Source organism: Rhynchophorus ferrugineus, unplaced genomic scaffold (assembly GCF_030347505.1).
Source record: "Rhynchophorus ferrugineus isolate W39M unplaced genomic scaffold, kcgeb_rfMv2 rfM7, whole genome shotgun sequence".
In the NCBI taxonomy this organism is placed as follows: domain Eukaryota; kingdom Metazoa; phylum Arthropoda; class Insecta; order Coleoptera; family Curculionidae; genus Rhynchophorus; species Rhynchophorus ferrugineus.
The window spans coordinates 34,656,759-34,670,648 of NW_027472586.1; the positions used below are offsets into that span (position 1 = coordinate 34,656,759).

General features: G+C 32.4%; 2 protein-coding genes across 3 annotated transcripts; one reads left to right on the top strand and one right to left on the bottom strand.

Moving 5' to 3' along the window:
• Nucleotides 1-3,185: 3,185 nt before the first annotated feature.
• Rala (Ras-like protein A) lies at nt 3,186-5,172 on the bottom strand. Its single transcript, XM_076410703.1, has 4 exons — nt 4,750-5,172; nt 4,370-4,693; nt 4,136-4,310; nt 3,186-4,083 (listed from the first exon to the last, which is right to left on the bottom strand). The coding sequence occupies exons 2-4, from the start codon at nt 4,681-4,683 to the stop codon at nt 3,967-3,969; spliced, it is 606 nt and encodes a 201-aa protein (XP_076266818.1). The 5' UTR covers nt 4,684-4,693; nt 4,750-5,172; the 3' UTR covers nt 3,186-3,966.
• An 87-nt stretch (nt 5,173-5,259) lies between these two features.
• Nucleotides 5,260-6,667, top strand: LOC143200268 (ras-related protein M-Ras). 2 transcript variants are annotated; one of them, XM_076410702.1, is made up of 5 exons: nt 5,260-5,392; nt 5,453-5,700; nt 5,758-5,911; nt 5,966-6,128; nt 6,184-6,667. In XM_076410702.1, the coding sequence occupies exons 2-5, from the start codon at nt 5,505-5,507 to the stop codon at nt 6,274-6,276; spliced, it is 606 nt and encodes a 201-aa protein (XP_076266817.1). In that variant the 5' UTR covers nt 5,260-5,392; nt 5,453-5,504; the 3' UTR covers nt 6,277-6,667. The 2 variants fall into 2 exon arrangements, with proteins under 2 accessions (XP_076266817.1, XP_076266816.1); XM_076410701.1 differs by having other exon boundaries at nt 5,289-5,700.
• Nucleotides 6,668-13,890: the final 7,223 nt, after the last annotated feature.

A 13,890-nucleotide genomic window follows, 5' to 3' on the forward strand; every position in this document is an offset into this window, starting at 1 on the left:
ATCAAGATAAAATCACTGTTCCTCCCATGTTTTCAAGGAATATCAGATCGTATTGGAAAGATCATAAAGAAACGCCTATTAGAATTATCTTAGTCTCGGTCGCTAAAGTTGTACTCACCTGTTATGTGAGTACAGATACGGTAGAGAATGGGAACGGGTACATAGGAGAAATTAAGGGAGGATCATAAGCGTACAGATAAACAGTCGTGTCAGCTTTGGATAGATACTGGCTACAGCATTCAGTTCAATAAATTCAAGGATCTACCCACTCCACAAGGATATTTTGGGAGTAAACATCGAGAAGGTTTTGATATCTATAAACGCAAAAATAGTCTAACTGGACAAGAGTTATCTTGTCTTTTTGAAGAAATTTTGAGAGAGAAGAGAGGGATAATTTGGATAGTCATTATTTCACATAATTCGCTTAATGTTTCTTACTTGAATCGATAAGTATTTTCAGTTATGGATATAAATTATAATGAGTGGTCATATACCCCGGTTTAATTTTGAAAATGTATGCCGAATAAAGATGTAATTTTATGCTTTTGAAGTAACAGACACGTTATGAGGATTTTGGTTTAAATAGTTTTTTTTTTAAATATTCTATGAAAAAAGTGCATGCTTGACTATATTCTTAGATTTAAACCAATCCTTTTAGATGTGGCAGGAAATAATACTACCGAACTCTCCAAAAGTTTTTTCTTTTATGATTGTTACAGTATATCTTTGTAGTAATGATAATGAATAATATAAAGTAATATATTAATAGCCTCAGTATAGCCATAACATGGTGAATAATATACAAGTTATCACAGATATATACAATAATTCCCATAAAATAATTTTTAAACAATGGAAAGTAGATAAATATATATAATCGTGACAAGCATAGCATGCCAATGAATAATAACGGGTGCTATGATCTAATCTACTTAGATGACCTTTACACATATATACACACACAAGTGGAGAATTTAATGTAGCTACGCTAGCTTAGTTCCGTTTGAAATACATGATTACACATTTTTAGTTACAAAATAGTAAATAATATAACTCAATTTACAGAAAATAATGTTATGAATAATTATAATTATTAGATGTACTAATAGTTTCTTCGTTCAACGAAAATAAATGTAAAAATGTCAGGTTTAAAATACATCGTAAAATTAGACATCTGTCAACAACATAACCTTCAAGTATTAATGATTTTGTAACAGTACTGCATTTTTTTCCCTTTTTTGATATTTTACTCTTTAATTTTAAGAAATCTGGAAGGCAGACCTAAAAGCGTATTTTCGTAATCCTTCGAATATTTATTTTAAGATTACGGAAACAAGCGGAATAATGTTTGGAGATTTTATATTGAACAACCTGAAATAGTTTACATTAAAATGTATAACAAACCAGGCTAGTTGGGATCAAGAAAGAGAATCACTTTTCAATCTACTCAATTATGTTCGTGGATGATTGAGAAAATTTAAGTTCCAATAAAACAAATATATGATTATTTAATTATATGACAGAATTCTGAGTTATTTTTATGTAATTGTTTATTTTAACTACTTCATCATGCATATTTATTATTAACATATATTTTAATAACTACTATTATCTCGAATACATCATCGTGACTATAACTGGTAATTTTAAAGTATGAAATAAATTATTTAAATTTATTTATTTTTTATATATATTTTAATGCCTCCTTTTACCAACCGACTGGCGAGTGACCAACTTAGAAATCAATCCCAGAAGACATCCGGTCTTACTCAGCCTGGTTACTGGCGTGACTGGGATCAGTTTCCATGTCGGATTTTCCACTCTTTTTTCATTTTTTCTTAAAAATATCGATATATTTTTGTAAAAAAAATATCGAAAGCGATATATCGATATCCTTTTCGGTTCGCTAGATGGACCGTCTTGTCGCCTTTACGATTGCGCCAACCAAGCTGGCTTTAAATTTATTTATATCAGTCATTCAAATTATTCATTTAAACCACATGACCTTAAATTGTTTTATTTATTGAAATTAGCTAAAATATAGTTTGTCTGAATTGCATTAACTTTGACAATTGTTCATTTGAGCTACTTGTGCTTAACATTGCTGTACGTAATGAAATAATTTTTTTATTTTGTATATGTTTGAATGGCTCTGAGCTAAACTCGTTGTCCATTCGAACTACTTATTTTTTGGTTTATTATATATTTTTTTATGCCGGTAAAAGTCAAATAAAAACAAATGTACTATTAAGTTAAACTACTTATACTTGTCAATGTTAAAATATGGCATTAACTTCTGTTTGATGGTATGACGGTTCAAAAATTCGAACCAGTAGCGATTCACTTTTTATGTAAACATAAATGTATGTTACAATTTATATAAAAAACGATAAAGGTGTTAAAGCAACGTCTTACACATCATTTTTTACATAAGATACTATGTAACTGTTTATTTTAATTATATTAGTTTATCCTTCGTATCGTAGAAAAAATATTTAGCAACGATAAGGCTATGTTTTCCTTTATTAAAATATGGATTAGTTTGTATTATTATAGTTTATATAATACTAACTTAATTGTTAAAATCATATATATTACGGATAAATCAACATATTACAAATCATTTTTTAAAACAAGACTTTATATAATTGTTCATTTGAACTACTTCATACTTTAAACTAATTTTAAAGTTCCTTTCAACTGAACAGTCTTAGTTTGTATACTGTACAATAACTTAAACTGTAATTTGAACTAGTGATATTGAAAAAATATCAATATATTGATATTTTTTTCAAAGTATGGAACTTTTAGTTCCAAACTAAAATAGTGATATTAAAAATCTAGTATTTTCGAACAAGAGTATCGAATTCTCGTTTGTTTGAATTACTTGCTGTTTCTTTTTTAGATTAATGCAGATTTTCAGCAGCAATAAACTAATAATTTATATTGAAATATAATACAGATCAAAGTTTGCTTGTTCATTAACACCACTCGCGATATTAATCCATTTATTTTTGCTGAAATAGATAGTTTTTATATCCGATCATCATAGCCGACAGGAAGTTTGATCTCTAACTATGGAAAATTAGATAAATGAGTTATTTGAATTACCGAATATGAATAAGCTCCGTTTTTCTATGAATTTGATTTATCACTAATTTTCTAGCACAAAGAAACCCAATAGCTTGCAATAAAATAATATTTATTTATTTTTTGTAAAGTACAATATGAAAACTTTATATAAAATTTGAAAGCGAAGTACATTAAGAGCATTGTCTCAATCGAATTATTTTTCAGATAACATTACATCATCTGACAACCAATACAAAATAAACTGAACTTCTATTAAAACTAGGTGAAAGAACAACTCAATATCATGGTCACGAATGGAACAATATCTTAGAACTAAAACATACTTACTGGCATCAAAACTATTTATTTTTCTCCATTAAATCAGTGCTTTTAGCGATTTTAGTTTCATTTATTTAGTTTAAAGCTTATCATCGCTTCAGATGGCGATGTTTTAAAACAATAGTTCAATCATAACCTAACTCATAACTGTATACTATAAACGGTGTGTACACCTCTTGTTTCAAAATCTGTCCATGGCCATCTTCAATTTAATGAACAAAATTGGGCAGACATCGAAAGGAAAATGGGCAGTGTAGACTACACGGATAAATAAAATCTAGTGGACTCTTAGCAATTGTGTCAGGTTTTTAGCTTACCCTGTACTTTGTTATTTACAGTTAATGTAAATTTTAATACATATTAATCATATAAATAATATATAAAATGAGTCATTGTCGATAGCATGAGGGCTTCCTTCATTCTTTTATATCAACACAATTACTAAGATAAAGGATATTTATACAAAAGAAGCTTACACATATCTTTACACATGTTTGTGGTGCTTAGGGAATTTGCACTCGGTTTAAATGCTTTTATTGGACCGACGTCTTTGACCTAGAGAATGCAACATTTCAGTTTCTTTTTCTTGTTTTTGTCTTTGCCTCGGCCATTGCTAGTCTTGTTCTCTTCCTTCTTTCTCGCTCTGATCTCCCGCATTAGATCGTAGAAAACCTAAAAATAGGTTATCAGGTTTTCGATTTTACTAGGCGAGTAACAGCCATACTTTATCAACGTGCTCCCGGGTTTTGGCCGAGGTCTCCACGTATGGTACACCCCACTTGTTGGCCCGGTCCTGGGCCTCTTGGAATGACACTTTTCGCTTCTCCTCTAAATCGCACTTATTACCAACTAAGAGGAATGGAATGTTATCGTCATTTTTAACGCGAAGGATTTGTTCTCTGTAATATTGATCAAATAAATAGCGCGCGAGGTCATTTGATTGTTATTCGGGACCCACCTGAATTCTTGGGTAGCTTGGAAACTTTCATCTTCAGTGATCGAGAATATACATAAAAATCCCTCTCCACTTCTGAAGTAGTTGTCCCTGATGGCGGCATAATCCTCCTGCCCGGCCGTATCCAGAATATCTATTTGGACTTCTTCGCCGTCGAGAAGAATTTTTTTCCTGTACGAATCGGCTTTGGTGGGTTCATAGTCTTCCACGAACTCGTCGTACATGAACTGGAGGGTAAGGGCTGACTTCCCCACGCCTCCACTACCTACCATTATTACCTTATGAAGGGCGGGTTGAACCGTAGGTTTCTTGGACATTTTCGAGTATCTATAACGAAGTGCTATAAAGGCGTGTGCCTCTACATTTATATGTATGTCACTGACCTGGGAGATGGAATTAACAGTAATAAAACTACGTTAATATAAACACTAACTTTCCTACTAACAGTCACATAAAATAGAGTATTTTAACATGAATTCTGTTTGATTTACGCGAGTTTCGGTGAACAACCGGATTGCATAAATTGCTCGTGTTTACTTCTGTCGTACTAATCACATTCACAATTATATATCCCTAAGCTTACTCATGTAATTCTTTGAGTACATCCAACGTTGTCAGATTAATTGTATTAAATAAGTGGCAAATTTATATCGTAATGAATACTAGTTATTAAAAATCTCGTTTCCCCTATTCTGTCAAAATTGCTTACCTAAACATTTTTAAGATAACTGTTTTTTTACGAAAAACGCCCCTTATAAAATATTGATTGTGTACATTTGGCAATGGTGGTTTTCCTCTCGATTCTGTCATATTCAACAAAAGAAATAATCACTTTAAACTGCTAAATACCTTTTTAATATGTCGATCCTTTTTTACTCAATGCAGTAAAAGAGATGGAGAATCGTTGTTGTTAAACAATCCTGTGACAGTTTACAAGTTTACTTGACGTGTAATAATAACAACGAATTTTATTGAAAAGCCTCCGATATACTTTGTAATTAAGCATAATTGTTTAACGATGCGTAGGTTCGTATGAGTGATATTGGGGGATAACTCGTTAGTTCCCATTAATTGTCGGATTTTTAGCTAAGAACAAAGTTAGTTTATATATTGAGGAATATAAACAAACTTAGACTACATGAGAGCTATGACGAAGCCCCCGACAGACAACTTGCCCACGGTTAAATTAGTGGTCGTGGGTGACGGTGGTGTGGGGAAAAGTGCCATAACAATACAGTTCTTTCAAAAATTGTTTGTGACTGATTATGACCCAACAATCGAAGACAGTTATATGCAACATGTCGAAGTTGATGGGCAGTGGTGTATGCTTGATGGTATATACATTCTTGTAACAAGTAATTGAACGAAGTACTTAAACCTATTTTGTTTAGTTCTGGATACTGCTGGGCAGGAAGAATTTAGTGCGATGAGAGAACAATATATGAGAAAGGGTGATGGTTTTTTGTTGGTATATTCGGTTACAGATAAAAATAGCTATGAAAATATTACCCATTTTCATACACAAATTCTTAGAGTCAAGGACAGGTAAGTACAATGTTCTTACATCAATCATTAAACATAATGTTTGGGTTTTATTAGAGATACATATCCAATGCTTCTGGTGGCGAACAAAGTAGATTTGGTGCATTTGCGTAAGGTAACAGAAGAGCAAGGTCGTGAACTTGCTCATAAACTGGGCATACCTTACATTGAGACCAGTGCAAAAGACCCACCATTAAATATTGATGCCACATTTCATGAAGTATGTAATTCCTCATAATATTTTGACAAAATTCATGCTTGGTATTGTGTTTTAGGTGGTAAGGATCATTCGAAATCAACCTCAAAATGACAATGACAAAAGGAAAAAGAACAAAATGCAGGGGTGCGCGAAGTGTATTTTGATATAGACGTCGTCCAGACTCCTCCCACTGTTCTTCATATTATTATTACCATATTTTTGGGTCAGGTGCATGACACGAAGCTTATCAATAAACCAATGTGTTCAGTGTCGTTCAATGTTGATTTTTGCTTCGTCATTCGTTGTTCTACATGGCACTTTCTTCTAGATTTGACGGGGCCGGGTCCCAGATCTTTATATACAGTTTTATTATCCAACGTATACCAAAGAAATCGAAGTGCTGTTATATGTTTCTTACGAGAGGCCTACATAATTGCAATGAAAATGTTTTCGTTAACACATTGTTCGCTATCTAATTGTGTAAATAAACTGCTCAACTTGTTTATGTCATTACTAATTATTGTTAATAAATGGTAAATATAGACGTACCTCTTGAATAATCGTGTTCTTTTATTATTTTTCCTATTTTTATTAAATATTTTTAATGGTTATAATTATTTGAATTGTATTTTAATATTGTTTGATGGGTATTATGCAACCAGATATACACATAAGGTTGCATTTAAAAATTTAACCTTGAAATGTTATTTTATTATTTTGTTTACTTTTATATTTATACTTTTTTATATTAAGAATAATAAAACAAGTAATATGCCGTAATTTAGTATACGTTCTCCAATCTGTGTAATTTTGTACTGTTTTTTTTTAACTAGAATGTCTCTTGACTTGAGAATTAATTAACAGTGAGCCCACTGTACTGAACATCCCTGGCGGTGATTATTGGTTCGATTGATCCTTATCTGATTATGGTTAAACCGTCAGGATAATATCTTTATTAACCAATGTAGCACGTTTGAAAGGATTAAAGTTAGGAACATTAGGTGTAACATGTTATTAAACTGTATCAAGCATGCGGGAAGTTCGAAAAACAGGTTGCTTAGATTATCTAAAGTACGATTACTAGTACTATTAAAGTACGAGTACGCTTTTTTTCACATTTGGCATTGGTACCACACTTGACAATCATAGTTATACTACTATTAAAGTAAGCGCTGCTGTATTAGACGTATAATGTAACATAACAGGTCAATTGAAAAGTTCCTGGCCTACCGTAGTAAAACACATTTTTTTGGCATTTTTTGTATTCAACATAGGTCGTTCAAGGGTGATACATTGATTATAGCGACCCTTCAACTTTTCGATACCATTTTTGTAATACGATTTGTCCTTTGCTTCAAAATAGGCCTCAGTTTCGGCGATCACCTCTTCATTCGATGAAAATTTCTTCCCAACGAGCATTTTTGAGATCTGAGAACAGGAAATAGTCGCTGTGGGCCAGACCTGGAGAATACGGTGGAATACATTGTCTTGGTGTAGCAGCACTTTCTTTTTTTTCAAATGCGGCTGTTTTTTTCGGCGATTTCTTCCTTCAAATGGTCCAACAACTTTATGTAATAGTCTCTGTTGATGGTCCTTCCTTTTTCAAGGTGGCAATAAAAATTATTCCATGCGCATCTCAAAATACAGACGTCATAATCTTGCCAGTCGAATGTTGCGTTTTCCCACGCAGTCCACACGGATGACTGTCGATTGGACTTCGTAGTGAAACGATGGAGTCATGTTTCATCTATTGTCACATATCGACACAAAAACTCGGGTTTATTACGCTTGATGATCTTCAAACACTGCTCCGAATCATCAACTTGTCGTTGTTTTTGGTCAAAAGTGAGCTCGCGCAGCATCCAATTTGCACAGAGCTTTCTCATACCTAAATATTCCTGAATGATATGATGTACACGTTCAGTTGATATCTTTAGAGTGTCTGCAATTTCATTCAGTTTCAATTTACGGTCATTCAAAATCATTCCGGGGATTTTTTAATTTAATTTTTTGTTTTGGGCGTCCACTGCATTCATCGTTTTCGGTGCTTATTTCATCACGTCTAAACTTAGCATACCAATCCTTGATGATTGATTTTCCTGGGGCAGTGCCCGGAAACTCGGCATCAAGCCAAGTTTTTGCTTCAACTGTATTTTTTCCCTTCAAAAATCAATATTTTATCAACACGCGAAATTACTTTTTATACATTTTTTTCACAATAACAAAAGTTGCTTCAGTCAAAATACTTTAATTTACAAACTAATGATCCGACAGCTGTCAAATTTATACACGCATCTTTTGAGGTTTCGGGCTAACTAAAAACATGTGGATTTAATTCTACTAGCGCCATCTATGTGTCAGGCCGGGGACTTATCAATTGACCTGTTATATGCATTTAGGTTATACATGTTTTGTATATTGTAAAATTCTATAGTTTTTTTTATGTTCAAACAACATTTTACTCAATATTTTTTATTGTTTTCGTGTAATTGTGAAAAAGTGCTACAGTGACAAGAGGCGGAATAGTTTTATATTTGAATGCAAACTGACTTCTGACCGTGAGAGTTTGTTTCAAATCATAGTTCACAGCAGAAATGTAGAGTGCTTAAGTTGCCAGAAGTTGACTGCAGATTCATATTCTGAAAAGAATCTAATTCATGACATCGCTTTCGCAGTTGCGTCAAGTTTTTTAAAAAGCAGATTTTTTAAACAAGAGAAATGTCGAAACTGCCAACAACATATTGTATTCAATAGTTCTCGTCAAAATGCTATAATAACACATGGATTGAAAAGTCCCGGGATTAACACATATATGGCGTTAGTTTTATCGCATTCACTGCTTCCTTGTGACACAATTATTGTTATTTTCAAAACAATGGATCAAAAACATTTTCGTGTTTTTATTTCAGAATACTCCTTCATGGGAAAAAATACCTTTCAGGCGAAGCAATGGTTTTTTTGTTGGAATTTTTGCGTCGATATGCGACAATGGATAAAACATGGATCCATCACTTCATTTCGGAATTAAAACGATCGTCATCTGAGTGGACAGCAACTGGTGACAGGTCCATTTTGAGGCAAGAGATAAATCTTTTTATAAAAGGGGTATTGAAATGTTAGAGCGGCACTGGAATGAATAAGAATAGATATTTGCCTAATATCAGAAACCCATTTAACAAAAGAATCCTTCATAAAATTTAGAGGATATACATTTTATCATACCGTACATCCAGCTAACACCGCAAGAGGAGGAAGTGCAATAATAATAAAAAAGAACATTTCCCACCACCAAGAATCCGGGCTCAATATAGCAGAAAATCAGGTAACAGCAGTAACTATTAAATCAAGCAGATACAAGGTTACAATAGCCGCAATTTATTGTCCTCTAAGATACAATCAAAAAAAAGGAAAATTATTTGAATGTCCTAAGCAACCTGGGAGAAAAATTTATAATTGGAGGTGATTTTAATGCAAAAAATACAACATGGGGATCCAGAATGATAACAACTAAAGGCAATGAACTGCATAAAGCAGCTGCTGAACTAAGATATAGTTACATGTCAACTGGAAAACCAACTTATTGGCCGACTGATCAAGAGAAAACCCCGGATCTGTTAGATTTCTTCATAGTATGAAACATAACATCTAACTATATAAAAGTCGAAGAAAATTTTGAGCTATGTTCAGATCATACGCCAGTGATTCTGACGTTCAGTAAAGACATAATAAGAAAAGAAAGAAACATAACGTTAACAAATAAGAGAGCAGACTGGGAAGGATTTACTGAAGAATTGAACAAACGAATTCAACTAAATATACTCCTCAAGACAACTGAACAATTAAATCTTAAAGCAGAAACATTCGTAGTAGATATTCAACAAGTTGCTTGGAATAATACTCCAGAAATTAAGAGTACAGCTAAAGGAATTATCCAAAAGAAGTAAAGGAAATGGTAGCTGAAAAACGTAAATTATCAAAAAAAAATGGCAACAAAACAGAACACCTGAAAATAAAAAGAGTTTAAACAATATAACCCAAAGACTGAAAAGAGAAATACTGGAAATAAAAAACAAAACCATAAATGACTATCTCAGAAATTTAACAGCTGGTAAAGAAACTTATTACTCACTCTGGAAAGCCACAAAATATCTAAAGCGCTCATGTCTACACAGTCCACCTATAAGAGACCTATGTGGGAATTGGGCACGTGACAATCGCCAAAAAGCAGAAGCATTTGCTGAATATCTAGAAAAAACTTTCAAATCAAACGAAACTAATATTAAACATAATTTGTCGGACGTAGAAGCTGAAAATTCGATGATTGAATTAGTCACGCCGAAATAGTTAACCAAAGTTATTAAAACTGACATTAACCCCAAGAAATCACCAGGCTACTATTTAATAACATGATAATTACTGCAAAAACTACCAAGAAAGGGAAAACTACCAAGAAAAGAAATTATAAAACTCACCAACTTGATCAATACAGCATTTAGATCAAAACATGTCCCAGACATTTGGAAGATGGCGGAAATTATAATGATCCTAAAACCTGGGAAGTCACCAAACGAAATAAAGTCCTATAGACCTATATCACTGCTGCCAGTAATATCTAAGGTTTTTGAAAAACTCCTGTTGAAAAGATTAAAACCGATCATAGAGAGAAAAAACTTAATACCAACACACTAGTTTGGGTTTATTAACAAGCACTCAACAATTGACCAAGTCCACAGAATAACAGATGTTATTGAAAAAGCCTACAAAAGTCAAAAAGTATGCTCAGCTATATTCTTAGATGTAGCACAAGCCTTTGATAAGGTTTGGCATGAAGATCTTGTTCATAAACTACAGAAAATGTTACCAAAACAACACACTGAACTATTACAATCGTACAGTACAACCAGAATATTTAGAGTCAAACAAGAAGAAGCTTACTCTACAATAAAAGAAACTAATGCAGGTGTACCACAAGGAAGTGTACTGGGACCAATGCTTTATCTACTTTACACTTGTGATATACCACAAATGGAAAATATCACGATGGCTACATTTGCTGATGATACTGCGATTATAGCTGTCGGAGACAATAGTGAAGAAGCCTCACGAAAATTACAACAGTTAAGTGAAAATATAAATAATTGGACACAAGCTTAGAAAATAAGAATTAATAAAAGTAAATCTGTACATGTGCAGTTCACCTATAAACAGACAGTACAAGCACCAATAACATAAATAATCTCGATGCAGAACTTCGCTGGGAGGGAAATATAAAGTAGAAAAGAAAAGAACTGGAATTGAAATATAGGAAAATGTACTAGATAATAGCAAATATTGAAACCTATATGGACATACGGAGTTCAATTATGGGGATGTTCTGCAAAGAGTAACATAAATAAAATAAAAAATTTTCAGAACAAAGTCGTGAGAGGTATCGTGGGTTCACAAATACTATAGGACTGATTACCTACATCGAGACCTTCAGATACCTATAGTCAGTCAGGAAATCCAGAGAATTGCAAGGAGGCATGATGAAAGACTCCATTCTCATGAGAATATTGAAGTATTGCAACTTTTGGATACCACCAGAACAGGACACAGACTCAAAAGAATCAAATCATCTGATTTTGTGTAGTGTTGTATAGTGAGGCGCATTTAATAAAAAATATAACAGTGACATGTATAAACATTACTTCACCAAAGACTGAGTTAGTGAGCCGATAGGTCCTCCTAGTGATATACCTAGATTTAAGTTAGCATAAAGACAAATTGTAGGTTAAACGGAAACGACTAGTAACAATGTATTAATTAAATAATAAAAAAAACTGGAATTATTGTGTGGCTCTTAATGGAAGTTACGTTGACGAATAAACCCAAAAAAATGTGTTTTCTTTGTTACGCCCGGGACTTTTCAGCCCATGTATAATTGTCAAATGTAACATTTATTTTCACACATTTTCACCGTTGGAAAATATAACCACATTTATAATTAAGTGTTTTAAGCAATTATCTCCGGCCTTTCTTCTATCACAATTTATAGAAGAAAGGATTCGTACATCTTCGTCTGACATCACGAATTAAAAAAAAATAGCCGAACCGTGTATTTGACTGAAATATTATTTTTTTTACTATTAACTGTTTCGACTGTTTTCAGTTGATAGTTCCCTACGCTACTAAAAACTAAACTAAAACTCAGAGTTGATGCGGCAACATTGCCACGTATTGACATCATAAATTGAGATCAGGGGTGTGCAACTCCAATGGTAAGTAGTGGGGCAAAGTTTTGCTTAGTTCAATCATTGGCGGCGCTGACACTGTGAATTTGATTGGTGAGTTTAAAATAGTTATGTAGGAACCTGTAAGGAAAATACTTTGCTTTGATTGGTCTGCCATTTCGCCTGATTACTTTGTGATGTCACATCTATTGGCCAATAGTATTTAAATGAAAATCAAATATAATTTTTAAAATTAATTTATTAAAATAAAATCCTATACAAATATACATAAGTGTAAATAATATAAATATATATAAACAAAAAGCAAAAAAAAAAAACAATTATGAACTCTATTCTAGGCAAAATTAAAATATCTATAATTCTTCTATAACGCCTTTCCATATATGTTTAGTGCCATCAATTTTATGGGATCCATTAGAGTTCTAACTTATCTTGATATATTGAAGTTAAACTTTAAATCCTTCCCTGTCGATATTCATATCCCTCATAATAACTTTTAAAATTTGGTCTTGAAAATATTATGGATTGGACAGTTGAAACACTAAATATTTATGTGTTTTTTAAAGATATTTAGATTTTAGAGTATTTAATCTGTGGAACTACTTAATATAGAATGTAGACAAATATTGAAGAAGAAGATTTTCAGAAGTTTTGTTAAATAGCCTGAAATAAGACTAAAATACAATATTAGACTCTTGTTTTTCTCAGAGCAAAGTTCTCTGAAACTGAAAATATAGACTCAGCTGGTGATTTAACAACCTCAAGTGGTACTAAATCTCCTGTTAAAAAAGAATATAAGTTATCTAACATGTTCATCTTCTTCACAATTTTCTCCGGGAGAATGATGTGAAAAAATTGAAGTGATCATGTGCCCTTTTAAAGATTTCTCGAACATACTAGCTGAAGGATGCTGTTTCTACCTCCATGACCTCTAATAGATCCAAAAAAAATTTTTAAGCAATCTTGGTTAAGATTTGTTAAACAAATGTAGTTATTTGTAAATTTCTTAGACAGAATAGATTTTCTTGACAAAATAGATTTCTTTAATTCCCTAAAAGTAGCAATTAAATGTTTAATTGATGGCACGGTAACAAATATTTTTTTAACCAGGCAATCAAATTTAAATATACAATACCTCTACTATAAAATTATTGAACACTGATTGTTCTAAATAGGTAAAGTATTACACATATTTTACAATTAAAAGTAGTATTTATTACTACTAATTATCCAGTTATATTAATCATTACTTTCTTGTAAGACTTCTTTATGTAGAGACATCACACTGACAACATACGAACAACTTGGTAGATTAATAATACCTGTTCGTGAAGGAAGGATAATTCTAAATTTTTCACTAATGTCCGTGACAGTCACCATGACGTTGATATATTTGCATTGTGGTTTATCCAGGTAACTTACTACTATTTACTTGATCAACCGATTTTTGGAAAGGAGCGAGATCATTATTTGGGAAACGATGTCTAATTTCCATAGTAGATTTTTACCCCGGTTCACTACAAATTTTACTACACTGACGCATTGTCATC

Bases quoted from the DNA above. Each gene is read 5' to 3' on its own strand.
- LOC143200268 (XM_076410702.1), top strand. From the start codon at position 5,505: ATGAGAGCTATGACGAAGCCCCCGACAGACAACTTGCCCACGGTTAAA. The intron at 5,701-5,757 runs GTATATACATTC...TATTTTGTTTAG, and splicing joins GCAGTGGTGTATGCTTGATG to TTCTGGATACTGCTGGGCAG. The intron at 5,912-5,965 runs GTAAGTACAATG...GGGTTTTATTAG, and splicing joins ATTCTTAGAGTCAAGGACAG to AGATACATATCCAATGCTTC.
- Rala (XM_076410703.1), bottom strand. From the start codon at position 4,683: ATGTCCAAGAAACCTACGGTTCAACCCGCCCTTCATAAGGTAATAATG. The intron at 4,311-4,369 runs GTGGGTCCCGAA...TCAATATTACAG, and splicing joins CAAGCTACCCAAGAATTCAG to AGAACAAATCCTTCGCGTTA. The intron at 4,084-4,135 runs GTATGGCTGTTA...ACCTATTTTTAG, and splicing joins CCCGGGAGCACGTTGATAAA to GTTTTCTACGATCTAATGCG.